The sequence below is a fragment of the Archocentrus centrarchus genome, chromosome 5, assembly GCF_007364275.1.
Source record: "Archocentrus centrarchus isolate MPI-CPG fArcCen1 chromosome 5, fArcCen1, whole genome shotgun sequence".
NCBI lineage: Eukaryota > Metazoa > Chordata > Actinopteri > Cichliformes > Cichlidae > Archocentrus > Archocentrus centrarchus.
Genome location: NC_044350.1, coordinates 35,965,893 through 35,993,042, shown reverse-complemented (window position 1 = coordinate 35,993,042; position 27,150 = coordinate 35,965,893). Strand labels below are relative to the sequence as shown.

Sequence of the window (27,150 nt, the reverse complement as noted above, 5' to 3'; positions counted from 1 at the left end):
TGAGGAAAGCAATAAAGAAACCAACCAGGAACTAAACAAAACCCATAACAAACTAAGAATCACAGAAACTTTAAATAACAGTTTGTGTCCAAAAAACTGGAAACACTAGGTCACAGACCCAGGATCATGATATGAGTCCTGCCTCCCTAGTGACTTAAGTCCTCATATGTGCTCAGTGTTCATGTTGAGTTTCTTCCTGTTTTATTTTGTTTTCTGTCTTGAATTGAGTTTTGGTTCTTTTGTTTTTGATTCATGTCACCTGTGCCTCGTTAGCATATGTCTCCAGTCACCTTGATTACCCTATACCAGTATGTAGTGTGCATGTGTATATATGCATGTGTCCTGTAACTCCTTTCACTTGGGTTACGTGTAGTAGCATTCCAACAGTTCCTGATTCTCATCCTGTGTCCACTTGGGCCGTATCCTTGTTATCAGTATTCCCTGGTTTCAGACCTTGTTATTCTAGGTAACATCCGAGCTGACGTGGCTTCAATTATGTCTCTCGCTCATATTCCGAGGAAGGCTTAGGTAGTAACAGGGGCCGAGCCTGGGGACCCAGTAAGGATCCAGTCCCATCCAATTACTAGCCAATAACCTGCCTTATCACAACATGAAAGCTCCTGTCAGGCATCATAGCAGCTAAGATGAACACGCTACAAATAACGACTCCGGAAAGGAGCAACCATCAGCCACCTCCTTTACAGGTATGACATCAAGCTGCCAGGAGTGAATGAGACATTGAGTCACTGATCTACAGCAATGACATCGAAATGTAATTTGGACTGGAGAAGTGTAGCTGGATGGTGACAAAGAGAGGGAAGGTATTCAGATCTGAGGGGCTTGCACTAACAGAGGGCAATTTTGTAGACATTGAGGACAGCTACAAGTACCTTGGAATCCCACAGGTAAATGGGATCCATGAAGAGGCCGCTAGAAAAGCTGCAACCACCAAGTACCTGCAGAGAGGAAGGCAAGTTCTGAAGAGTCAGCTGAATGGGAAGAACAAGATTCTGGGGAATCAAGTTAATGAAATGAAGATGCTGATGGGGAAATGTTAGTCCTTACATTAGAGAACAAACTTCTCAGGTACTGAAGTATGAGGGTTAGGGTTACCCTAACCAAATTCAAAGCAAATCTGTAGCAAATGTCCTCAGTTTGAGACAGCAGCCTTTAAAGACTCCTGAAACACGAGGAACCCTCAAACTTACAGTGGAAACTCGTGAAAATGAAACATTTTCCACTGAGAACACTAAACATACACACACCTATGATTGATCAACTGATCGTCTCTTATCTCTATGTTCCTCAGGCCTCAGGTAGGACCGCGCTCACACCTGCATATCAGGTGATCAGCTGTTAGTGATGTCAGCATGAGGAAACAAATGCAGTGAAAGGAAGGAAACGTGCAGTTCAGTCAGGTTCATCAGGCAGTTTGGGTCCTGGTCTAAGACTCTAAGACTAAGGTTCCTGCTGAGACTGAGGGATCAGGTCTGATACACTCACTGCTCTCTATGCAGGAAAGACCCAGAGTTCATAGTATAAAAACAACCAATCAGACTGGTCGAAGATAAAGGAATAAATATCAAGTTTTTGTTTTGTTAAATGACAGGTGAGTCTGTGAGGGGTGGGGCCACAGAGACCTGAGCTGAGTTCAGCCCTGAAAAAAGGTGATAAATCTGGATCATAAACATCTTAAAGAGTTGCAAACATGTTTTATTTTTTTAAAAACAGTGCAAATAAAAACTGGTCACATGATCGCAGTCCTCTTCTCTGATTGGCCCATCTTTTATCTAATCTGTGGTTACTACAGACCTAATGGGGGAAGACTTAGAAGTGTATTAGGGTCAGAGGTCAGCATCTCTCTGAGCCTCCATGGCTCTCTGCATCTTCTCCACCATCCACTGAGGAACTGTGAATGGCTTCAACTCGTCCATCCTGACATCCGGACAGTCCCTGAATGCAACACACACACACACACACACACACACACACACACACACACACACACACACACACACACACACACACACACACACACACAGAGAGTTCAGGTCAGAAGCTACATCATTACAAACTGCACTGTGTGGAACAGCTGAGCTGCACCTTAACAAATCAGAGCATCCCTGAGTTCATGAAGGTGCTGCTGCTGTGATCATGTGACAGAGGCTGAATCTGCTCAGTGGCTTCCAGCAGTCACATTAATCTACAACAGCCTCGTTAACAGCTGCAGTCCGACAGACATTTCCTTTTTCTTCGTCACAGGTTCAGCAGATGCGCCGCTCGCTGTGTGCTGAGATAACAACAGCTCGGTTAACTTCTGCTCGTGCCACGAAATCCCAGCAGTCCCAAGGAGCTCAGCTCAGAACGCGAGGACTGAAGCAACAAAGCCGCACACAGCGACACGCTGACCACAGACCAACTCACCGTATAGCAACAACCTACATATATGTGTTCAGCCGAATCCCCTCTATTAGAAAGGGACAGTTGTGGTTGCCGCAGATTAACATAAGGGTGTTTAATTAGATTGTTTCTATGTTAAGCACTTGGATCTGTAAGAAAAAAAAATCATTTCTTTATTTTGCAGCTAGAGACATGAAGCTAATAAATTGCAGCTAAATGTTTGGTCTTTCCATTTTATCTAAATGTATGCAAAATACCTCATCTGCATATTTAATTACATATTCAGAAAATGTACATTTTGATATAAATGGTAAATGGACTGCTTTTTATACAGCGCTTTTCTACTCTGAGCACCCAAAGTGCTTCATACAACATGCTTCATTCACACTCCAATGAATACATCAAAAGCAACTCAGTGTTCAGTATCTCACCCAAGGACACTTTGGCATGCAGACTGGAGCAGCCAGGAATCGAACCACCAACCTTCCGATTATTTGATGACTGCTCGACCTCCTGAGCCACATATAAAATTTTGATTTGGTAGAAACTAGGGATGCAACTATGGATTATTTTTGTAATCGAGTATTCTACTGATTATTTCATGAATTAATTGAGTAATCGGATAAGAAATACTTTTGTCTTATTAACAGTTCATCTGCATATTTTAACTTTCTCTGCGTGAAACAAACAGGGTGGATGGAGCAGCTACAAAGTTCATCATTTGTTGATCAGGTGGTTGATGAAGGACCTCCAGCTGTGTCCAAGTAAAGGTTTAATGGTGGTTACAGGAGAAAGTGCTGCTGCTTTGGACGCTAGAAAAACGTTTACTTTCGCTCCACCTGAGCTCACGTTCTCAGTAACGGCTCCGCCTCTTTTCACTTGCCACACGTGTGTAGATAGACTACACATAAAAAAAAATGCTGCTGTTGTGTTATCAATGTTTTTGTTCAAAGAATGGGGGCCCCTTAACCTAATGTTGTAATGCTTTGTATTCACAAACATCCTTCTAAATACGTTCCTATTTTAATTGCTAATCAGAGATTAAAGCATAAAAACTTTGGCAATCCGTTCTGGTAGCTAACTACAGTGACCACAACACACACACACACACACACACACACACACACTCTGACTACAGCCCACAGGTGACACACACAGAAATGTCTGTCCCTGGGAGGCTGTTCTCTGCACATTTGCACAGGGAGAAGCATTCAGTGTGTGAGCAGCACACGTGTGCTGCAGCTCTGTAGGGGATGGCACTCCAACATCCTCCTCCTGTTTTCCTCCATCACTTGTAGGACTGGCCACAGTTGGCTTGGGAATGTGACTTGATCTCCAGACCAGGGTATGCAACCTTGCTCAGTACATGCTGTTGTAAAGTTTTCAGTTGGTGGTAGACTGGCTGCTACTCGATCTGTTGTGGAAGCAAAGAAATACCTCAGGTGCTTCGTTCTGTACATAAGAACATGAAAAGGCTGCATCACCCACTTCATTTCCTGACACACACAATGCAGACGATGCCTGTGGATGCTTCTGCACCAGATTGATCAGCTTCGTGTGGGCTGCTCTCTTCCCAGTCTGGAAACTACTTGTTGAGTCACTGCCTGTCAGGGCATGAGCTGCAAGAAGACTCCAACATGCATGTAGGCTTACAGCATCTACAGTGTCATTTACTGGAATGAAGCGCTCACTGCAGCGTACAGCCTTCCCAGCATGCATGTATACTTTGAATCTGATCATTTCTCGCTAGATTTCTCGGCTTACCAGACCCCCCTGGCGACTTTTTTTCCAAAAAGCAACTAGCGACAAATTCAGCAACTTTTTCCATTGACATCGGTGACTTTTGGAGTTTTAGAAACCTGAAATCCTCCACTGTTGCTGTGTTTTGTGTACATACAGCCTTCATACTGCGTCTGATTGTATGCTTTGGCATCGCCTGTACCCCCAAGAGTGCCTAGCTGCAGACAAGAGGGTGCCGCCATACCTCAACTCTATAGCTGTGTCCAAATTCAGGGGCCGCATCCTTCAAAGGACCTGTCCTCCATAGACCGGGTCCTTCACGGCCCATGAAGACTGCAAATGCCGGAAGTGAGCGGCTGTGAAATTGGACGGTCTAGCCTTCGTATCTGCGTCGCCTGCCCCCACCTCTGCGTAGCTCATGTTGCCTAGCAACCGTGACAGTGTGAAGCACAGCTATGAAAAAGCAGCTGGTTAAATGGAGAACAAACTTTTGCTCATTTTTGTGGTTTAATTTTAAGTCTTTAATTCAAAATAAGCTGTTAATAAGCTGAGATGATTAATTTCCAACTATATTAAGTAAGACATTAATGTTGAATAAAACTATCCAGTTATGAATGAATGAATGAATGAAGGTTTTATTATTGCCATGTGGGTGAACAGGTTCACACATTGGAAATTGCAGTTAACAGAGCACCCATCCAAGAATACAACAAACACGGGGGGACAGGTGTCCGAGGTCATGCAGCCATACTTTCCGGCGCTACCTTTAGCAGGAGGTACAGAAAGAGACACACTGGGATAGGTAGGTTCAAAAAAATCATCTCGTACTGTATTCATTATAAACACCGTACGAGGTTCCAAAAAACACCTCAGCAAAAGCATATTTGCACATTTAAAGCCAGGATAGCAATATGGTGGGTAAGGTCAGGGTCAGGAGGGGATGCAGACGGAGATGAGAGGGTGGGGGCATTGTGGAGCCAGATGCCAGCTCCTAGCCAAAACAGTTCTCTGATAGTGGTGGAAGTTCATCAGCGGCCGTGGTACACCAGATCCAGCTTCACAAATCACAGAGAGGGCTGAGGGGGGAGAGCGACCGTCACACATAGGCCTGGAGAGATATGATTGCCAGCCCAAGGCCGGCTAGGGAGCCGAATTCCTGATAATGCAGATGTTGTTTTGGAACAGGCTGCTTGTTTTTTGAATGAATGAAGGTTTTATTGCCATGTGGGTGAACAGGTTCACACATTGGAAATTGCAATTAACAAAGCACCCATCCAAGAATACAACAAACACAGACACAACACGGGGGGAAAGGTGTCCTGAGGTTATGCAGCCGACTTGCAGCGCTACCTTTACAGTTCCCCGAAAACGAAAACAACACACATCATGGGGTAGTTAGGTTAAAAAAAAAGTCATCTGGTACAGTGCTCGAAAAGAGCACCATACCAGGGTCCAAAAAAACCACCTTAGCAAAGCATATTTGCACATTTAAAGCCAGAAAAGCAGCAGTAGGTGAGGTCAGGTCAGGAGGGGATGCAGACGGAGACGAGAGGGTGGGGGCATTGTGGAGCCAGATACCGGCTCCTAGCCAAAACAGTTAGTGATGGAATTTCATCAGCAGCCGTGGTACACCAGATCCAGCTTCACAAATCACAAAGCGGAGTGGGGGGGGGGAGAGCAACTTTCACACATAGTCCTGGAGAGATATGGTTGCCAGCCAAGGCCGGCAGGGGAGCCGAATCCTGATAATGCAAATGTTGTTTTGGAACAGGCTGCTTGTTTTTTCCCCAACAGCCTTCAGTCTCACTGGGAACCATTCAGTAATCCAATATTCCAAATTCAATAGTTACCGTCCTCACTGTGCAGAACCGAACCTTATCTCCAGATCTAACCCCTCTCGCCTGCGAGCCCGTCAAATTTACGGCTCAGGTCCACCAGGCTTTGAGTCTGAGTCTGTACGGTTCTGGTCAGCCCGCCCACCTGGGTCGGCAGCCTCTGCAGATGTCGAACTGCCGCCCAGATTTTCTTGATTTCCCGGTAAATCAGGTATCCTCCGAGCCCAAACAGAAAAGATACCACTACCAAAAGGCCGAATATATAGGCGTCTTCCACGTCTTCGACCTCAAGGGCTGAGAAGCACACAGGTCTCCACGAGCTCCAAGAATCGATGACGTATCCAACCGGGTCTGTTCCACTTGGACACGCAGGCTCCCCTTTCCCCGATCTCATAGTGGAAAAAATTCGATCAATGGTGGTGAAGGCCCAGTTTGCCAGATCCATGTTGCTCTCAGTCTTATTCTTATTCGGACAGTGTGTAAGAGACGCTCTCACAGCAAGCAGCAAGCGGAGAGATGGGGAGGGCAGGGAGAGAGAGATAGTGCGACCGTCTCCGACAAGAGCAGGAAGAAGAAACCCAACAGCCTTCAGTCTCACTGGGGAACCCATTCAGTAATCCAATATTCCAAATTCATTAGTTACCGTCCTCACCGTGCAGAACCGAACCTTATCTCCAGATCTAACCCCTCTCGCCTGCGAGCACGCTTTACGGCTCAGGTCCAACAGGCTTTGAGTCTGAGTCTGTACGGCCCTGCACAGCCCATCCACCTGGGTCGGCAGCCTCTGCAGATGTCGAACTGCTGCCCAGATTTTCTTAATTTCCCGGTAAATCAGGTATCCTCCGCCCAAACAAAAGAGATACCCCTACCACATAGCCAAATATGTAGACGTCTTCCACGTCCTCGACCTCCAGGGCTGAGAAGCACACAGGTCTCCACAAGCTCCAAGAATCGATGACGTATCCAACCGAGTCTGTTCCACTCGGACACGCAGGCTCCCCTTTCCCTGATCTCATAGTGGAAAAAAAATTCGATCAGTGGTGTTTAGGGCCCAGTTTGCCAGACCCATGTTGCTCTCAATCTTATTTGGACAGTGTGTGAGAGACGCTCTGACAGCAAGCAGCAAGCAGGAGAGATAGGGAGGGCTGGGAGAGAGATAGAATGCGACCATCTCCGTCAAGAGCAGGAAGAGTTATGATGCTTAACTTTAATTTTCACGCAAACCGATTTGCTGAGGAACAAACGAAACACTGAAACAAACCAAACATCAGCCGTTAGAGATCATCTGAGTGAGTTATAACTGTGCTTAACTTCCACTCAGAGGCGAAGGCCAGCAGGGGTTTGAAAAGGATGTGCCGGCAGTCGGGCGTTCTCTCCAGCTAAAGCGAGCCTTGATAGCCCGGTCAGCTGACAGCTAGTGAGGCGAGCTGCTGGTAGAGCAGCTGCAACGGACAGCTCCGAAAACAGCAGAGCACTTTTTGTAATTAAGCAATATTTTGATACAAGGAGCTGATATCTGAGATGTACACATTTACATTCTTGCCTGAAAAATCTTAAAAGTTTATTTTGTGTCACAGAAACAGTCATTTTTCAAACTTTTTGGCTGCTATCCTCCGCCATTTTTGTGTTTGAGTTTAATGGGCAATGAATCATGGGATATGGTAGGCCGTGAAGGATACACCGGACCCATCCTTCAAATTCAACTGCATTTGGAGAAGCCTTCAAATTTGGACAGCGTTCGTCGCCTCACTGTGACGTAATTGGCCTACAAATGCGGCCTTCAAAGGATACAGCCCCTGAATTTGGACACAGCTTTTAGTAGAAGTTGGTTTGTACCGTAAGTCACGTGACCTTAATAGCGGAAGTGGGTCTTCTCCGTGTGCTTGAAGATGCTGCATTGAGCGGGTGGGCCTGTTGCTGTGATACGTCAGCGCATATGTCTGTGGATTTACTGAGATGGCTAAAATCCTGCAGATGGAATTTTGTTCATTCAGTCTGTCACAGTACTGGATGTACAGGAGTACACACAGGAAGAAGCACTTTCCCGTGATGTAGACTTCACCAGACTGGCTTTTTAAAGAATGAGTCAGCCTTTTGCTATTTTTGCTCTGTACCTTTTCTATTTACATTTTAATTGCACAGCTGTGAGTCTTTTTTATAGAGGAAAAAAAAGCATTAATTTATTAATGATAAAAGTTAATAAAAATGCCTGTGTGACATTTGGGATATGTAGCTTTGACTCAGAAGTGCCTTTTTGTTTATACCTTTGGGAAGAAAAAATATCAAGATCTATATCGTATATCACCATTCAGCTAAAAAATATTGAGATATTACTTTTGGTCCATATTGCCCAGCCCTACAAGAAAGCAATTGTAGCAACAAACAATCAGAGTGAAGAACACCTGAGACTGCCACATGACCTGGCAGTAAATATGAGGGTTACCTAGGTTACCGTAGCGTTAGTAACCGTCCGGGCAACCGCAGCATCAGCCACAAAGTGATGTGCGACGAGCGAATGGCTTCCAGCGTGGACGGAGTGAAGAAGCAGCAATCGCGACCTCAGCAACACAGGGTGCTTTCCCAGCTTCAGATTTGCAGCAAACCGTGTGCCACAGACCGTCATCACTTCTGTGTGGAGCAGGTGAGAAACACCTGTCCATGACCTTCAGCCATAAACCTGACCCTGCGTGTTCCTCCTCTTTTAAGGCTCCAGCCTTATTGATGAAGAGATGTTCTTCATCAGCTCTTCTCATTTGCCTATGTTGCAGAAATTACACTTCACAAGTTTCACCACGGCAGACACAGAGTCACACTGCGAGGAGTCCACTGGAAGGGAGTTCTGTGCTTCTTGTTTCCTAAGTCCTTCACACCTTTCCTTCACCTCGTGACCTTTTCCATTGAGGAAAAGTGGTTAAGAGCAGGAGGTAACTTTCGGGACATCCCACTCATGCTACTTTCCCACCGCCGAGGTTCCGGAGCAAGTTCCCGTGCCGATCCCAATGAACCGGCGAAACGCTTAAGAACGGGCCCGCGTTCCCACCGCGTTTCTGTGAACTGCTCCTTTACGTATGAGCGTGGGCGGGTCCTCGTCTGGACACGGAAGCCGAAGCGCACAAACGTGGGAGAACACGCTCCCCTTTCTGTGCTGCAAATACGTTTTAGGGTCCAAACCAAACTACTGCAGCATCTGTGTGCAGCACAGAGGGAAACACAGACAGCGATTAGAGCAAGACGACAAGTACGCACTTTGTGTCCTTTTATCTGTGATATGAACTGATACAAAGCAGCAAGTTCAGCCTTAGAGCCCAACCTAATTCACAGCCGTGAAAATCGCTTCTCTTTTCTCCTGTAATACACATGTAATATGGTAGAAAACTTGATGTTGAGATGGCAGAGTCACGCCCTTCTGCCGCTTTTGGCACGCGTTCTTGGTTCGAGACCAGCTAGTTTGCGGAGCCAGAGTTGAACCCGTTTTTCGGCCGAGCACCGAGTGTTTCGGCGGTGGAAAACACGCCTAACGGTTCAAATTACGGCACGGGCTCCGGAACCCTGTTGGTGGGAAAGAGGCCACACACACACACACACACACACACACACACACACACACACTGTGGACTGTTTAAACCACCGGCACCCTGGAGCTGTGACGTCAGCTCTAGATGGGGACGTTAGTTTGTCGCTGATACCGGTTAATGTTTGTACAGGAATGTTTGTTAGTTTACTTGTCGGATACAAAGCAGCAAGTTCAGCCTTAGAGCCCAACCTAATTCACAGCCGTGAAAATCGCTTTGCTTTTCTCCTGTAATACACATGAAAAACTTGATGTTGAGACGGCAGAGTCACGCCGGGAAAGAGGCCTCAATCACTCCTTTAACCCTCGGTGGAGGCGGAGCACTAACCTGTACTCATCACTGCGGGACAGATCCTGGATGTCCTCCTCTATCAGCAGGTAGGCCTGAGCAGTAAACAGGAAGTGGATTATTACAAAGGTCACAGGTCACATTATCATCATGACTGAATTCACTGCGATGAGTCTGAGAGAATGAGAACACTTCAGTACATCTGAAAACCACCTCTGACAAAGGTAGGAGGAATCAGACGCTCTCATCTCCTCATCATCTGACAGGCTTACAGACAGGAAGCAGAGATTAAGAGAGCCTCAGACAACCTGCTTCAGGGTTTCTTACCATCTTCCCTCCTGTCGCCCTCATGTGGTGTCGCTCTGCCAGCCACTGCTTATCCTTGGCATCTGCTGCATACTGACAGACACAGACACACACACACACTGTGGTGAGGTGCGGCACACATTCACTGGTAGTCAAACCACAGATTGTATATCAAAGATGGACACAGACAGCGTGACACAGGAAGTGATATCATTTTTGCCAGGAATTGTAGTTTGTTTTTTTCTCAGAGGCCCATTATAGCTCCACCGGTGCTTTTGGAAAGTGATGTTTGACTTTGTGTCTTCCTGTATAACTATCTGGGACACTCTGGACTTTGATTACATTATTAGAAATTGTTTACCGTATTTTGCGGACCATAAGGCGCACTGCATTATAAGGCGCACTATCAATGAACGGGTCTATTTTCATACATAAGGTGCACTGGGTTATAAGGCACATGATAAAACATATGTAGAGCGAAACAAAAGCATCAGGTAAGTTTAACTTTATTCAACTCATTCAAAATAACTCAGAATATTGTTCAGTTGTAACAAATACAGAAAAATACCCTCACATTTTAAATCATTCATTTTCCACAACTCCATCAAATTCCTCATCTTCGGTGTCTGAGTAGAACAGTTTGGCGATTTCGGCCTCAAGCATGCCGGGTTCCCTCTCCATCATTCTCTGAGTCAGTCTCATTGTTGTGACTGTTTTGTTTTGGTTGCAGCACACAGCAACCATTTAATTGTTAATAAAAGGGCAACTTTTGCTGGCAATCTCTCGCCATCTTCTTCAACGTCTTAAGAGACGCTACAATATGTTTTTTATTAATGAGGGTAAGAACAAGTCATTTCTTCATTTTATATAAAAGCCCTTCCTAAATCCTGTGCACCTGTATATTTACCAATATAAGCAAAGAAAAAACATTAAAAAAAAAGAAAAAAAAGACTTTGACTCAACACCGGAAACCTGAAAACTCCGCTGTCACCATGTTTTGTGTACATACAGCGCTCATACTGCTCGTACGCTGTGGCATCGCCCGGATCTCTCTTTGGCACCGAGCGGGACAGCACACACACCCCCGGACCTTGATTCGTCCTTTAGCATCTTGACGACAGCCCACAGCGAGTTTTGTTACACAAAAGTTGCCAACAGTGCCGGCTGCTGATCGCCAGATTACGCACAAATATATACGGGCCAGCATAGATGGAAACAGTCCAGGAACACGTAGAATAAAATCCATCATCGTTTTCTGCGGTTTACTGCATACGGTTTCTATTTTTGGAACAATGCTTCCACTTCTTGTTAACTTTATCTCCGGCGGCTTTGGCTGCTTTCCACACCTGCTGCGCCGCACTCACAGCTTGTTCCTGTCTAATATCGTCAGTAGAGTCTTTTTGTGAATCGATGATGGACTATTTTAGAGAATTCAATGAGGCCTTTGAACTGATCTGCCAGACCGGAGGCCATATCATTGCAGACCACGCGATGGTGCAGTGCAGTGGATGCCTCGGCCATCGGCGGTCGGACGGCAGTGCTCAAATTACACAGACCGACCCCCTCCCCCCCGTCGTACACTTTGTACGCTCTGGAAAATGTCGAAATTTTGTTAAGCGTCCCTTACCAAAGTTGCACTAAAACATTTTGACAGATTTTTGAGCGCAGTGTACCACAAAACTGGTTCAAGGTCAGTAAGCGCAACAAGAATTCATACACAAGGCACACTGGATTATAAGGCACACTGCCAATTTTTGAGAAAATTTAAGGATTTTAAGTGTGCCTTATAGTCCGAAAAATACGGTATTTTGATGGACATGCTGTCTTTTTGCAAATTTTGCACAATAGGTATTTTTTCATTTTTCCTACAGTTTTTAAAAATAAGTATCTCAGACATGAAGTTATGAACACACTCAAAATTAATTCTCGGAGGCTGAAAAGGCTTGCGACATTTCCTCATTTACAGTTCTGAGGCATACAGCTACGGCATTTCTGTAATAAAAAAAAAAAAAGGGTTTTCACTTCTTTGTGGGTTACTGCACTTTTTAGGTACTTTCTTTAGTTACTTTCTTCTTACATTACATTGTATTTTTTAAATTTAAGATATAAATACTGTATTGCTGTATAGCAAGTTGAAATATTCCAAAAAATGTCAGTACAGCATGTAAGAATGTAAGGATAAGGCAGACTTGCTCTATGGTAGGTATGGTAGGAGCCTTGTGAACGTCATCAGTCACACATGGGGGAGGAGCTTATTGTTCAAGGGCAGCAGAAAGATTCACTCTGCCGCAGTGATAAGTCAGAGGACTTCCTGTCAGCTCTGAACAGGTTTCCCATTAAACTCCTGTTAGCTTTCAGGGATGAGACAATGACATCACTCAGACTCCGGAACAAACATGGAGGCAGGAGTGTGACCTCAGGAGGACATGCTGAAACTTGATGCGCTCTGATTCTTTACATGCTGCTTATGTGTTTCAGTTAAAGCTATGTAATACTTTGCCATAACTGCCCAGATAGCTGCCCAAGGTCAGCTGCTGAGTTATCCATCTTTCACGTACAGTCTGTGGCGGAGGATCATCACAACATCACAGAGTGAGGACGGTTTTACCTTGAACAGGTCGGCGTGTTTGATGTAGATCCGTCCTCTGGTCCCACCCATCCCCAGCGCCCTGCAGTGACATCACAACACATGACGATTCGCTTCCCATTGTAACTGTCATGTGTCACTGTGCTTATGTCACAGGATTAATAAAGTTATTTAAAATTCCAGATGAATGTGTTTTAACAGTATGAATAGGAAACAAAGGTGCTGTCAGAGGCACCGATGAAGCTGCGCCTGAAGAAATCTGAGACTTTAAAAAGATTAATGAAGGTATTTAAACAGATGAAACCGTGAACAATGGGGAAATCCTCCTGAAATGAATGAAAACATAAAATGAATGAATTAGTCAGGAGAACATTACAGCCCTTAACAGAAACAGGGTCTTTACCTTACAATATAAAGGCAACTGTTGTGATTTGGTGCTATATAAATAAAATGGAACTGAACTGAATTGAATTGAATAGACTGCAGATTGCGGTTAACCGAGTTCTGTTTTCTTACTCTTCCCAATTCAAGTGCGTAATCCTGGCTACAGTGGCTGCTATAGGACAAACTCTGGCTGCCTTTATCCGTACTGTGCAGGCCGTCACTCTGCTGTTGACCTCAGCTGGTGTTCACGTCTGTTTACTCTAGAGGAGGCCGTAAAACTTTGTGAAAGCAGTCCGATGCGAGTTGATGAGTCAGAGAAGCTCACAGCAATACTGAGGTCAGCTGTTGAGGATATCCTGAACTTTTCTGTCAGTAAGCGCTGCTGTTTTTCCCACTGTTAGCTCGTATTAGTGAAACTGTCTTTGAAGTGAATCTAACATTGTTGGACTCTGACACTTAAAGAATAAACTCATGTAATGTGAGAATGTAGTCAACCTGTTTATCAAGTAAAGTGTGATTTTTAGGACATTCAAGCCCAACATTAGCTGGTATAATGTTAGCTTAGAACCAGCTGCTGTTTATTAGTTGGCTCCTGACAGCTGTGTGTCAGGAGGGTCACATGTCCAATCTGCTGACAATAAGAAATGGCAACAATATCGGGAATAAATGAGCATGTTTATGACTGCAGTTCAGGAGGTGATGCTGGTGGCGTTGTCTTGGTCCTTCGCGTTTTTGCGTCTTTGCTGAAGGGCATGGGTTCTCAGATGATAAAACAAGGATGATCCTTCAAAGCTTGAGTCTGAAGGTGCAGATACAAATTAAAATTTGCCTCCACTGCCCACAAATGCCTACAACTTCTCCGCCACCTTTAATGTACTATGTATGCACCCAGTCTCTGGCCACATACGTAAAACATGACTAGGCAGAATAGCGACGTCCATCTCACACAGTGTATTCAAGATGGCGGGGCAACATGGCAGCTTCCACAAACCACCACCTGCTCCTTTATTTTTAATGGATTCATTACAAGTTTATGAGATCAGTTGTTAGAAGACATAATTAAACACTAATCAATGTATATTTATGAGCACAAAATGCTTGTTTCTATTAAATGACCTCAAAACTTTCCTGACTGTCCCTTTAAATGTTGTTTTAATGCTGTTTAAACTTTGCCATTTCCTGCTGACTCACTTGTTGGCTCTGGAGCCGAGAACGAACGTGCTGCTCTCGCTGAGTCTGGACGGATCCCACTGAAACACAAACAGCATCACTTTAACTTCTGCTTTCACTGATGAAGAGCACAGAGACCAACTCCTCCTCATCATCATCACATCAAGACAAAGCTGCAGAGCACACTGAGAACTACAGTTCAGCCTGCAGCCTATGATTATGATGATGCCTGGTACCTGAGAACTTTACATACACCTGTACCACTGGACCATCTGCTGTGATGTCAGGTGAGTTCACCTGTCTGTCAGGGTGAGTAATGACTCACCTTTGGCCCCTCCTTCTTGATGGGTTCAGACTTGGGCTTCACTCTGAGGACACAGAGGCATCAGTCAGGTGTGATCATCTACCTGTGCACTGATGATGATGATGTCACCTATTAAGTACTCACACAGAGAAGGTCAGAGGTCGATCAGATGAAGCCACAGGACCTGGACGCATCTTCCTCTGAGGACAGGAAGTGATCAGAGTCAGTGACTGAATCAATACTAGACTTGAGGTCTCATATTACACCTGTCAGGTGAGGGGTGACATACTTTCTTGAGCAGCGGGCTTCCTCTCTGGCTGCAGTCGTCATCAACAGCTCGCTGCCTCTGAGGGGACATAAACAGGTGACACATGACACAACCTGCCCAGGTGAGCTGAATGGTCCTGATTGGTCACTCTAACACCCACCTTCATCACCACCTCTGGCCCTGCCCTCTTCACCTCCCCCTCTGGAAACAGTTGCTTAGCCTGGCGATGACATCACAGGAAATAGTTGGGTGAGGTCAATGATCAGACTGTGATGTCAGAGTGACATCAGAAAGTTACGAGTCTCAAACCCAGAAAACTAAGCCGGGCTCACTGCTTCACGCTCTGAGCACAATCTACTCTAATCAGAGTCATTATCAGATGATGGTGACAAAATTGATAAAGAACAATAAAACCTAACAGTGAAATAATCTGAGAGATTAAAGCAGCAGTTAATCGTGAATCTGCTGGTTTCTGTCCCAGAAACAAAGATCAGCACGTTCTCAGTGATTCAGATTCTGCTGGGAACACATTTATATGAGCAGCTCATTACTGAAACCTCTGAATGAAGTGTTTCATTGTCAATGAATGTGTGTGTATTAATGTGGGGATTTAGGAAAGGTGTAAATGTTCTGCTTGATTCTAACCTGCTGCTGAGTCTCTGCTGGAAACACACCAAGAACACCTGTTCATACCTGTTCAATCAGTCACGTTAATTTCACCCTGATTTCCATGTCTCCTCCATCAGGCTGTGGGACAGGAAGCTTTCATGTGTTTAAAGTCTCAGCAGCAGCACTGAGAGCAACTCAGACCCAGAATCTGATTTTAGACTGAACATCACCTGCTGCTAACCAGGTGATGTCTTCAGCATCAGTTACCAAGGTGATTTAGCAGGTAAAAAGCAGTGTTAATTTCGATGACGAAATATTTTCGTCATAGTTTTCGTCAATGACCCTTTTTTTCCCCAGACGAAAACATGACGATAACTAAATAAAAACTACCTAAAAAGATAAAACGATAACGAAATTAATTGACACTTTTGTCAACGAATGAATACGAGATGAAAATGCTTGGCGGGGACGACATCCAATCAGAACTGATTTAATTTTGTGACAGGGCGGGACAAGTCAGGAAAACATCCAATCAAATGCACAGTTGCACAAATTTGCTCTAAACCCGGGAAGGACAAACTAGCCTGTGATTGGTCGTTACTTCCGATAGAACTAAGTGATGTAAACACTGTCAGCAGGGAGAAAGAGAAGAGCCGATTATGGACACATTTGTCCTTTGACGTTGTGACAAACAAAACGATGTGTAAACCATGTGGGGCGACTATCTCGGGTAAAAACACGACAAATATTAAACAGCATCTGCAAACCAGTCACCCAGATCTCCATGCAAAGGTCAGCATTTTAATGTCATGCAGGGTAAAGAGTTTTTCCCAGTTTGTGTTTAGAGAAAATCTCCACACCGCGGTGGATTAGCCTTTATAATCTTAGTCCTGAACACTGCCCTGTACCTTTCAGAGCGTCCTGCTGTAAAACGCTCGGATTATCTCAGTAAGGTGGTGTTAATGATCAGGTGTGTGGGAAGCAGGTGAAACGCCAATGTTAATATTATTAATAATATTCCATAACTTTGAATAAATGTTTAATTTTGTGTAAGTGTGTATAATGACTAATTCAAGGGAACTGAAGAAAAAGCATTTACATTTTACACCCTTTATATTTTTGTCGACTAAATTCACTGTAGATTTAGTCGACTATATTCTTACCATAATTCATCGACTAAAACTATTCAGATGACTAAATTATGACTAAAACTAAATCAAAATTTGCTGTCAAAATTAACACTGGTAAAAAGAGAGACACTTTGGTGATCAAGAAAACTCTGACGTACACACAGCTTGTGTGGTAGCACAGCTCTCAGGTGAGCTCAGCTGGTCACATGACCATCAGAATGTCTTACGTGTTCCAGGACGTTTCTGCAGGCCTCCTTGATCAGCTGATCTGTCTGAACATCATCTCCAACGTTCTCCTTCACGTTCTCCGCTGCCTTCTCAAAGAACTGCAACACAAACACATCTGTTCACACCTGCCTACAGATTAAACTGATTAACTCCACCCTCTCCCTGTCCAGTGTGACCTCTGACCTTCTGATACTTGCTGAACACGGACATGATGTCTTGGTTGAAGCTGGGCTGAAGCACTGCTCTCAGCAGGTCCATGGACACCTGAGGATCTGTGTAGCTGCACAGACAGGTGAGAACAGGTGAGGAAATCTGTCTCTACTTCCTGTTACAGGTGAAAAACTGACACACCTGGAGTCCTGCCTTCAATAAAAACAAATGATCAGGTGTTAAAAATGGAACCTTATCAGCATCTTGGGGCGGCTGTGGCTCAGGAGGTAGTTGTGGAAAAAATCTATAATTATTCCTATTCCAAAAGTATCAAGTCCCAGTGAGAATAAAGCACTGCACTAATATGTACAGTGATGAAGTACTTTGAGAGACTGATAGTGAATATGATCAAACCAGAGATATCTCCAAAACTGGACCCTCCTCAGTCTGCATATAGAGAGGGGCGCAGCACTGTGGATGCTGTGTTAAGTGTCACCCACTTGATAAACAAACACTTAGAAGATCCTAAAGCGTATGCATGAGTTTTATTTGCTGATTTTAATTCTGCATTTGAGACGGTTCGTCCACATCTGCTGGTTCAGAAGCTTTTCAAACTAGAAATTAATCCTCTAATTATTAAATGGTTTTTATCTTTTTAACAAATAGATCCCAACAAGTCAAGGTTAATGACACATTATCAACTATTAAATATTGTAGCACAGGGGGAACTCACCGCCCCAAGGAGCGGTGAGTTCTCCTCTCCTTTTCACCTTGTATACAAATGGATGCAGAGGGAACCAAATTAAAAACCAGGTAATCAAATTCTCAGATGATACTATTATACTAAGTCTGTTACGAGCAAATGACTGCCCATCGCTTTACCACAAGGAGATCAAGGACTTCAAAGTGTGGTGTGAAGATCATTATCTGATTTTGAACATTGAAAAAAATGAAAGAAATTATATTTGACCCTAGAGGAATATGTGAACATGATCCTGTTGTAATTGATGGATGTACAGTAGAACAGGTCAGCTCATATAAATACTTGGGCATCTACATGGACATATTTTTTTAAATGGGAAGAACATGTTGACTTCTTATGTGGAAAACTGGCACAAAGGCTCCACTTTCTTTGTAGATTGAGACAGTTTGGTGTGAGTTCCAAGGTTATGGGTATGTTTTATCATGCAGTGCTGAAAAGCTTGATCAGATATGGGATGGCAGTTTGGTACAGCTCACTTACAGTAAAGGCAAAATCGAAAATCGAGAAACTTGTAAAAATTGCCATGAAAATTGTTGGATATAAGGAGTATCAGTCTCTCCAATCAAAGTATGAAACAATTGTTGTACAGCAGGCTTACAGGATTATTAAGGATTCTTCCCATACCCCCTATACAGGATACGAGCTGCTACCTTCAGGAAGACGTTACAGAGCTAGTAGCTGTAAAACAAACCGCTATAAGCACTCGTTCCTCCCAACATCTATTGGATTACTGAATAAAAATTCAGCACTGTTTAAAAGGCCCAACCAAACCAATATGCATTTGAGTGTTAGAGATGAATTTTTATGAACTTTTATTTATTTAAATTACTTGAATTTTCCGTATTATTAGTTGATCCTTCTCTCTGTTTTTATTATGCAAATTGCAGGTGAGTAACACTGTTTGTCCAAGACAAATTTCCCATTGCGGGACAATATAGTTTATTTGATTGATTGATTGAGAGCAGATCATCTATTAATCAGAAGGTTGGTCGTTTGAGTCCTAGCTGCTCCAGTCTGCAAGTATCCTCGGGGCAGATACTGAACCCCGAGCTGCTCCTGTTGCGTTTCATCAGTGTGAATGTTACACAGGAAGCATGCTGTATAAGAACCAGACGATCATCATTCACCTGTCCTTTTGTGATTGGCCGTGTTTCACATTTAACTTCCTGTGAACTCAGATCATCACAGGAAGTCCTGAAATTGCTGGAATGAACACACCAGTCCAAACCAGCACAGCAGGACGGAGTGTGAGGATCACTGACCTGACCGTCATGTGAGAGCGTCGTCCTCGTCTGTGGATCTGTCTGTGTTTGATCATGAGGTTCCACGGCTTCTACCCACACACACACACACACACACACACACACACACACACGTGTTACTGACTCTTAATTCTTTATAAAACACAAACTCTGAGTGAGCGAACACAAAACTTAACGGCATGTAAAAATACATGAAGAAATGCCATATGAAGACCATAAAATTGATAGCTCTTAGCCTTGATGCAGAAAAGGCATTTGACTTCGTAAGGTGGGAATTTCTATATTTGGTTTTAAAACGTTTCGGGTTCAATAGTCAAGTAATCAGTTGTCTCAGCTCCTTATACAGTTCACCTATGGTCAGGATAAAAGTGAATGGGGATCTGTCAGACTTGGTATTTCTTAAGCACGGCTGCTGACAGGGATGTCCACCTAGCCAGGGATTGTTTGCCTTATTTATTGAACCGCTCACACAGGCCATTAGGGAATGCAAAGACGTGACAGGTGTTACCATACATTGCTCAGAACACATGCTTATATGCCGATGATGTGTTAGTAACCATTACCAATCCAGACAGTAGCCTCCCACCATTAGTCTCTTTTCTTAACAGGTTTGGATCATATTCCTGTTATAAACTGAACCTACATAAAACACAAATACATTTAATACACAAATACATTTAATTATAGACTAAATAAAGTCACTTTAAAACTTCTAAAGGGGGATTGGAATGACTGCCGGATAAAATACTTGGGAGTCCAGCTGCCTAAAGACCTAAACAATATTTATAAGCATAACTACCCCCCCCCCCCCAAACAATTAATATCAAGGCAGATCTTTACTACCAACAAATATGCATAATAGGATTGAGTTAATAAAAATAATTGTGCTGCCTAAGCTGCTCTACTTGTTTTTAGCACTGCCAGTTGAGGTGCCCCCCCAGGCAATTTCTTGAATAAAACAGAATGGTTTCAAGGGAAAATGGAGACCAAGAATCAAGTATGAGACATTGCAATTGCCTAGAAATGAGGGCGGTTTGGCTCTCTCATGTTTAGAAAATTATTATAAGGCTGCATGGCTTAGAACCCTGGTTGCATGATGTGATCCAATATGTATGCCAGATGGAAGGAAATGGATCAGGCTGAAGTCCACAGCCCCCTTCCTTCAATATGAGGGGATAAACCATTATTACAGCTGCTTTTAAATAAAATAAAAGAAGGGGCATCACTGCATACTGGAAGAGAATCATCTGAGAAAGGTCTTAACACTTTTCAACAAATAGTGGAAAGTTATGACCTAGAGGTGCCTTCAACTAAAACATCACTTCAACGCAAATATTAATCCCAAACAACAGGATAGAAAGTCTTTAACTAAAAAAAATTAATCGAATTAATTAGAAGCTTTGTAATTAATTAATTAATCGAAATTAATTGCATTTTAATCACATTTCAATATTTAACATGAGAAATGTTAATTTAAGTTTGGTTGATGAATGAATCAATATACATGAGCTTAAACTTCAAAATCTTGTTTATTTTCCCACCAGTCTACTACAACGAAGGGCAGAAGTGCTCCTGTGATAAGCAAACTCCTGTAATTAAAGTTAAGCATCATAACTGGATAGTTTTATTCAACATTAATGTCTCACTTAATATAGTTGGAAATTAATCATTCGCTCAGCTGTATTCCTTCATGTTGAAATGTGTTATGCTTGTTTTAACAGCTTGTTTTGAATAAAAGAATTAAAATTAAACCACAAAAAGGAGCAAAGCTGTGCTTCGCACTCACGTTGCTAGGCAACATGAGCTACGCAGAGGTGAGGGCAGGTGACGCTGATATGAAGGCTAGCCGCTCACTTCCGGCCTTTGTGGTCTACATGGGCTGCGAAGGACCCGGTCTACGTGGGCCGGGTCCTTCGAACCATGGCCGTTTCTCAAACCTCAAGTACAAACTTGAGTACTTGACAAGTATGGACTTCCCAAGTACGGGGGATTATTTCTCAACACCAGCGTACTTGATGACATCACAGCTCAGCTCCAGTGTTTCTATCGCCTTCCAGCTTAAATTTACTGACTACTTGGTTTTAAAAACTTCATCTCTAAATAAAAACATTATACACAGCTCTGCTGCTTACTTTACAAAAACAGGTCAAATATTAAAATTATATTATTTTTATTCCAGAAAACTTCCACCACTTACAGACATTTGTTTAGAATACAGTCAAGTAAATATTAACATTTTAAAACATATAATTTGATCATTTCTGGAGCAGACTTGTCATCAGTCTTCACAATCTCCATGAACAGCATCAGCATGCTGATGTGATGTTCCCATTCCCGGTGAAAAGGCTCTCGTGTTCCTTCCTGAGTAAAATATTTTTAATATCAGTTCTATTGATTTGCACAGAAGCAATTGAAATGCCGAAATAAACCAAACATCAGCCGTTAGAGATAATCTGAGTGTATTATATCTGTATTTAACTTCCACTCAGCAGTGAAAACCAGTAGGCGTTTTGAAAATGATGAGCTGGCAGTCTGGTGTTCTCCCCACATATAGTGACCGTCGTTCGGCCAGCAAGCAGACAAATTTTATAAAACCGTGAATAAACTTTTGATGGCCTACTTGTGTAGATGACCTGGAGCCATTTTGGTCTCACTGGGTCAAATGCCCTAGGAGGAGTTGATTCAAATAGCAGGCCTGGAAATGGCAAAAATTGAAAATGGGTGACTTCCTGTAGGGTTTCGAGTATGGGTCCAGGAGACTTTTTTGTATGTCTTAGGATGTTACATGAGCCTGCACAATTTCAGATATGTAGATAAAATGTAGCTCCGGGGCTACGCAAACATGGTATTTCATGATATTTACAGGTCCCACTAGGTGGCGCTCCAATGTTTAGGGACTTTATGCATATCATTGTGTTCAGGGCGGGAGGCTTATCAAACCACTAAAGTTTGAGCCAGATTGGGCAATGTGGCTTTGAGTTACAGCCCTTTTTGTGTTCATGGCGAAACACTGAACGTTGCCATCCTGCCAGGGTCACGCCCTTTGGCAAAAACTCACAGTTTTGAAAACAGTGCACAGCTGACTCCTGAAGGGTTTTCAGGGGAAATTTGAGATGGTTCTGCTCAACCACCTTGGAGCTGGACCTCAAAGTGTCAAGTGTTTCCTGCTTCCACTAGGTTGGGCTGCGACTGCCAGTAAATATTATCATATGTATGGGTTCAGGGGCGGACCGTCATCCTACTGCAGAAGTTTGATCCAGATTGAATAATGAATAAACATGGAATCATCTTAGTTCAGCAGCTCTTTAAACCTGATGCTGTCTTAATATCTTTTTCTGAACTTCTACACAAGTTTGGCATTCCCATACCCCCAAAAGAATATGCTTGTGTTTTTGATGCTATCCTGTCTGCTGTTATAATGCTTCTTAAATCCTCTATAACTTCGGTGTTGACTCCACCAAGTCTGGATCTGCTGATACTTGTATTGGTCAAACCTGCTTTTCTACTAAAAATTGAAAAAAACCAACCATGATATCTGTGCCTTACTCCAGAAAGATAAGGTCTCTGTTTCAAATGTAATCTCTGATTGGAATAATCTTGCTTCAGACCTGAACTGGAAGAAAATGTGGTGCCTCCCATCTAAATATTTGATTATCATTAAGATCAAAGAAGTATCTTTTAAGATGATCTATCAATTTTATCCCTGCAAGCTTCTTTTTCAGCTATATAAAAAGGACAATGATGTAAACTGCTCTTTCTGTGGACTCTATGAAGAAGATCTCTGTCATTTATTCTGGTCCTGTTCTTTCTCATGTATTTTCTGGCAAAATATTTGTACTTATATTTCCCAAAACATTCTCAACAACTTTTCCCTCTCTTATATAAATATTCTCTTATCCTTCTAATAAATCAAACCAATTCTATATTATCAACCTAATCTTATTAGTTGCAAAATATCATATGCATAAATCTAAATTTTCAAATCACAAATCTTAATTTTTAAAGGAGGAATTCAAACAATATATTACAACACTCCAACATTCAAAAAGAATAATAAAACATAAGGACATCTGAAATATGTATCCAGTTTAATATTTATGTGAACTAATTCTTTTAATTTTAATTTATTTTATTTTACTATATCTGTCTATGTTTGCTATATAACCCCCTGGCACTGCTGCTTTGTTCTATGTTTACGATTTTGATGTACCATCAACCTATTATCAATAAAGTTGATGAAAAAAAAAAAAAACCTTGTTACTCCAGCTGAGTGGATACTAAAAAAGTACCTGATACCAGAGCTGTGTCCAAATTTAGGGGCCGTATCCTTCGAAGGCCGCATTTGTAGGCCAATTACGTCACAGCGAGGCGACGAAGGCTGTCCAAATTTGAAGGCTCCTCCAAATGCAGTCAACGAATGCGTCCTTCTTTTCTCGAATTTGAAGGATGGGTCCAGTGTATCCTTCGTGGCCTACCATATCCCATGATTCATTGCGCATCAAAACTCAAACACAAAAATGGCGGAGGATAGCGGCCAAAAAGTTTGAAAAATGACTGTTTCTGTGACACAAAATAAACTTTTAAGATGTTTTCAGGCGAGAATGTAAATGTGTACATCTCAGATATCAGCTCGTTTTATCAAGATATCGCTTAATTGCAAAAAGTGCTCCACTGTTTTCGGAGCTGTCCGTTGCAGCTGCTCTACCAGCAGCTTGCCTCGCTAGCTGTCAGCTGACCGGGCTATCGAGAACACTTTAGCCGGAGAGAACACCCGACTGCCGGCACATCCTTTTCAAACCCCCGCTGGCTTTCGCCTCTGAGTGGAAGTTAAGCACAGTTATAACTCACTCAGATGATCTCTAACGGCTGATGTTTGGTTTGTTTCAGTGTTTCATTTGTTCCTCAGCAAATCGGTTTTCCTGAAATTTAAAGTTAAGCATCATAATTCAACATTAATTTTCACTTAATATAGTTGGAAATTATTCATTCGCTCAGCTGTATTCCTTGATGTTGAAATGTGCTATGCTTGTTTTAACGGTTGCTAGGCAACATGAGCTACGCTGAGGTGAGGGCAGGTGATGCTGATATGAAGGCTAGACCGTCCAATTTCACAGCCACTCACGTGCAGCCTTTGCGGGCTGCGAAGGACCCAGTCTACGTAGGACGGGTCCTTCGAAGGATGCGGCCCCTGAATTTGGACACAGCTCAGGTACTAATGGAAATTCCTACAAACCGTACCTAGTCGAGCCAAGCCGGGCTGAGTAGGTACTAATGGAAAAGAGTCATATGAAACAGGAACTCCACCTACACCGACTGTGACGTCAGGCCTGGGTTGTGGTACCCTTCCAGTAACGCCCCTTGACCTATACCTGGTTACATGTTCAGGTGACATAGACAGGTGCCTTTGGCTCAGAATAGTTCCTGACAAACATTTAAATAACCCAAATTGATGACTTCCTATTGAGAGCACCACCTGCGCATGTGTCTGATGCATTGTGACAGCGGGTTACCTGAACTACCTGAGTGAACCGACTCCAACTATCCGGGCCGCGGGGGCAGACCTCCCCCTCCAGTTCATCCGGGGTAGCACCGAGGCGCCCCCAGGCCAGCCGAAAGAGGGCAGCAGGTCCCGGTCTGTCCCGGTCCGCCCCGCCAGTTTACAATCACCTTCCTATGACCAAAAAGGGTCCGTCTACTTCCCGGTGTTATACTGGAGCCTGTATTCGGTTTTATTCCGACTCCGTGACGTCATCAGACCTAATAACTGAAATATCGTGTATGACCATATCACGTGACCGGATATTTCAGCTGTGATAAACTCGAGACTCACCGGGCTCTGCTCCGGCGGTTCCGGCTGCTCCGGGCCGTCCTGCTGCAGCCAGTCCCGGCCTCCGTCGCTGCGGTGTGCTCCCATGGTGCTCCGATCCGGGTCTAACCGGGCCAAAGACTGAGCCAGCGGTGTCCAATCAGCGGCCGTTACAGGTGCTTCCGGTTCGCTCTACGAGTGCCGCAGACCGCACTGACCGGCGATAACTTGATAGTCAACAATCAATAATCGATATCGGACCGCCACCCCGGCTGTTTATTGTCTGTTTCCCGGAAGTTTCGCTGCAGCTTCTTCCGCTTCCTGCAAATATTTAATAACCTCCGTGAAACACAGCAGCACGTCCGGTTGCCACTTCACAATAAAGGCACAGACTTCCGGAGGAAACCTTACATACAAAATGTACAAAATCTAAAGAGATCAACACTGACAGGTATAATTAATATATATATATATATATATATATATATATATATATATATATATATATATATATATATATATATATATATATATATATATATAGTGAGTGCAGCTGTCAAACTGTCAGTCAGTTCCTCTGAAACGTTTACTGTAGTAACTGTAGCATCACTGTTACATCACACTGATCTCTATGAAGCTTTAGACACAGAACACACTGTGGATGGAAAAATGTCCGGATCCTGGAGATGATGTGAATGTTTGAGTGAAGATGAGGCTGAAATATTTGAAGACTTGAAAACTGAACTAAATGGATTTAAAGTGACTTAAATTATGTCATTTTGAAGGTTACGTTGTCTGAAATTCAGTGTGAGAATTTCCACATATTTTCCACTGAAAATCACCAAAATCGGTGATCATTGGCTCTATGACGGATCCGCAAATTGTGTCCGAGTCCACCCGCGCAGCAGGAGGATCCAAACGGATCAGAATCACGGATTCAGACGCGATAAGGCCCACATCCAGTTCAGGCTCCAGTTATTTTGCAGCTCATCCAGCCTGGATCTGTTCATAATGGCTTCATCTTCCGACACGATCTGCATTCTTTAATTAAAATGCCTCATCCTCCCAAAATGCACTGATTTTTAAAATCTATGAAGCTGAGACATTTATCACAGCATGTTTGGCTTTACTGGTAAAACTTTACATTCATTACAGACTTGGAAAGCTGCTCTGAATGTTTTAAGCTAAATATGAAACTATTACTGAACTCTGACCTTTAACAGTAACTCATTGAAACATCTCTGCTGTGGCTGTCAGAGAGCTGTCATCTATCAGCTGATCTTAGATCAGATTAAAATGGTTAAACTGGAAACATTAAAGCAGTTTTTCTGCAAATCTCATTTTTATCCAGTAATGGCAGAAATAATAAAATCCTCAATTAAATAAATGAATAGTGAGGTTGATATTCCATCAATAGATTCCATTTTTACTGTACAATTATTTAAACAAATAACCATAAATTGAACTGTCATAAACTGAACTGTTATAAACTGCAGCAAAAAGAGTTTTTATTAAGTAACAAACTGACCTGAGGTCAGCTCCCCCGGGGTCTGCTGCTGTCTCAGTCTGTAACACACAGGTCGGTCAGTAAACTCAGTCTGAGCTGTTTCTCCACAGTTTTATCTTCACTTTCTGTCTCCTGCAGTTTGTCCGTCAGGCTCAATAATTAGATTTTATAAATCAAATGTAAAATTAGGATTCAGCTTCATCTGATGGAGATTCAAGTTGTGTAAATGATGACAGCAGAGATTATAAAAGAAATTATATATTTTATAACAAACTTTTATTCTGTCTATGATGCTGACAGAGTGGGTCAGGCTGATTAAAGTGATTCATCATGCTCCACACTGACACGTGCAATCCTCCATCCACCGGATTAAAATGGAGGCTCCGCCCTTTATTTACCCATTGCCATGGTGAATCCTGGTATCAGAGCTCCATTGATGATGGCTTTCTTTCCTTACTCACCCACGTGCTAAGTCAGGGTGATCATACTCAGAGTTGATTGAACTAACCCTGATCAGCTGTTCTGGAACAGGAAACTCAGAGTTGCCGATCTCAGAGTTGATCAACTCAGAGTATGTTTATAAACTCAGAGTTTGTTGAACATGTTTCCTGGAATAGGCCCCTGGTCATCAACACACAGAAGTCTATGTTTTTTTGTTCAACTTAAGAACACAACACCAGTCACCTCAAGATCCTACAATAATACAGAGAAAACCCAACAGTCAAAACAACCCCCTTTTTTTCTCTTCAGCTCTCAGCGGAGGTGGTCGCACTTTTCTTCTCTCCTCAGCCCTTCCTTTTTGCCCTATTTTGCTGCTTTAGAGCCTCTCTTCACACAACTT

General features: G+C 43.1%; 1 protein-coding gene across 2 annotated transcripts; it reads right to left on the bottom strand.

The window, feature by feature from the left end:
* Nucleotides 1–1,695: 1,695 nt before the first annotated feature.
* On the bottom strand, nt 1,696–25,149 carry LOC115780905 (deoxynucleotidyltransferase terminal-interacting protein 1). Of its 2 annotated transcripts, none has more exons than XM_030730339.1 (13): nt 24,827–25,149; nt 18,997–19,064; nt 17,005–17,101; nt 16,821–16,919; nt 15,015–15,074; nt 14,876–14,932; nt 14,731–14,786; nt 14,608–14,650; nt 14,304–14,362; nt 12,750–12,810; nt 10,163–10,234; nt 9,875–9,930; nt 1,696–1,953 (listed from the first exon to the last, which is right to left on the bottom strand). In XM_030730339.1, the coding sequence occupies exons 1-13, from the start codon at nt 24,908–24,910 to the stop codon at nt 1,845–1,847; spliced, it is 921 nt and encodes a 306-aa protein (XP_030586199.1). In that variant the 5' UTR covers nt 24,911–25,149; the 3' UTR covers nt 1,696–1,844. The 2 variants fall into 2 exon arrangements, with proteins under 2 accessions (XP_030586199.1, XP_030586197.1); XM_030730337.1 differs by having other exon boundaries at nt 18,997–19,067; nt 24,827–25,145.
* Nucleotides 25,150–27,150: the final 2,001 nt, after the last annotated feature.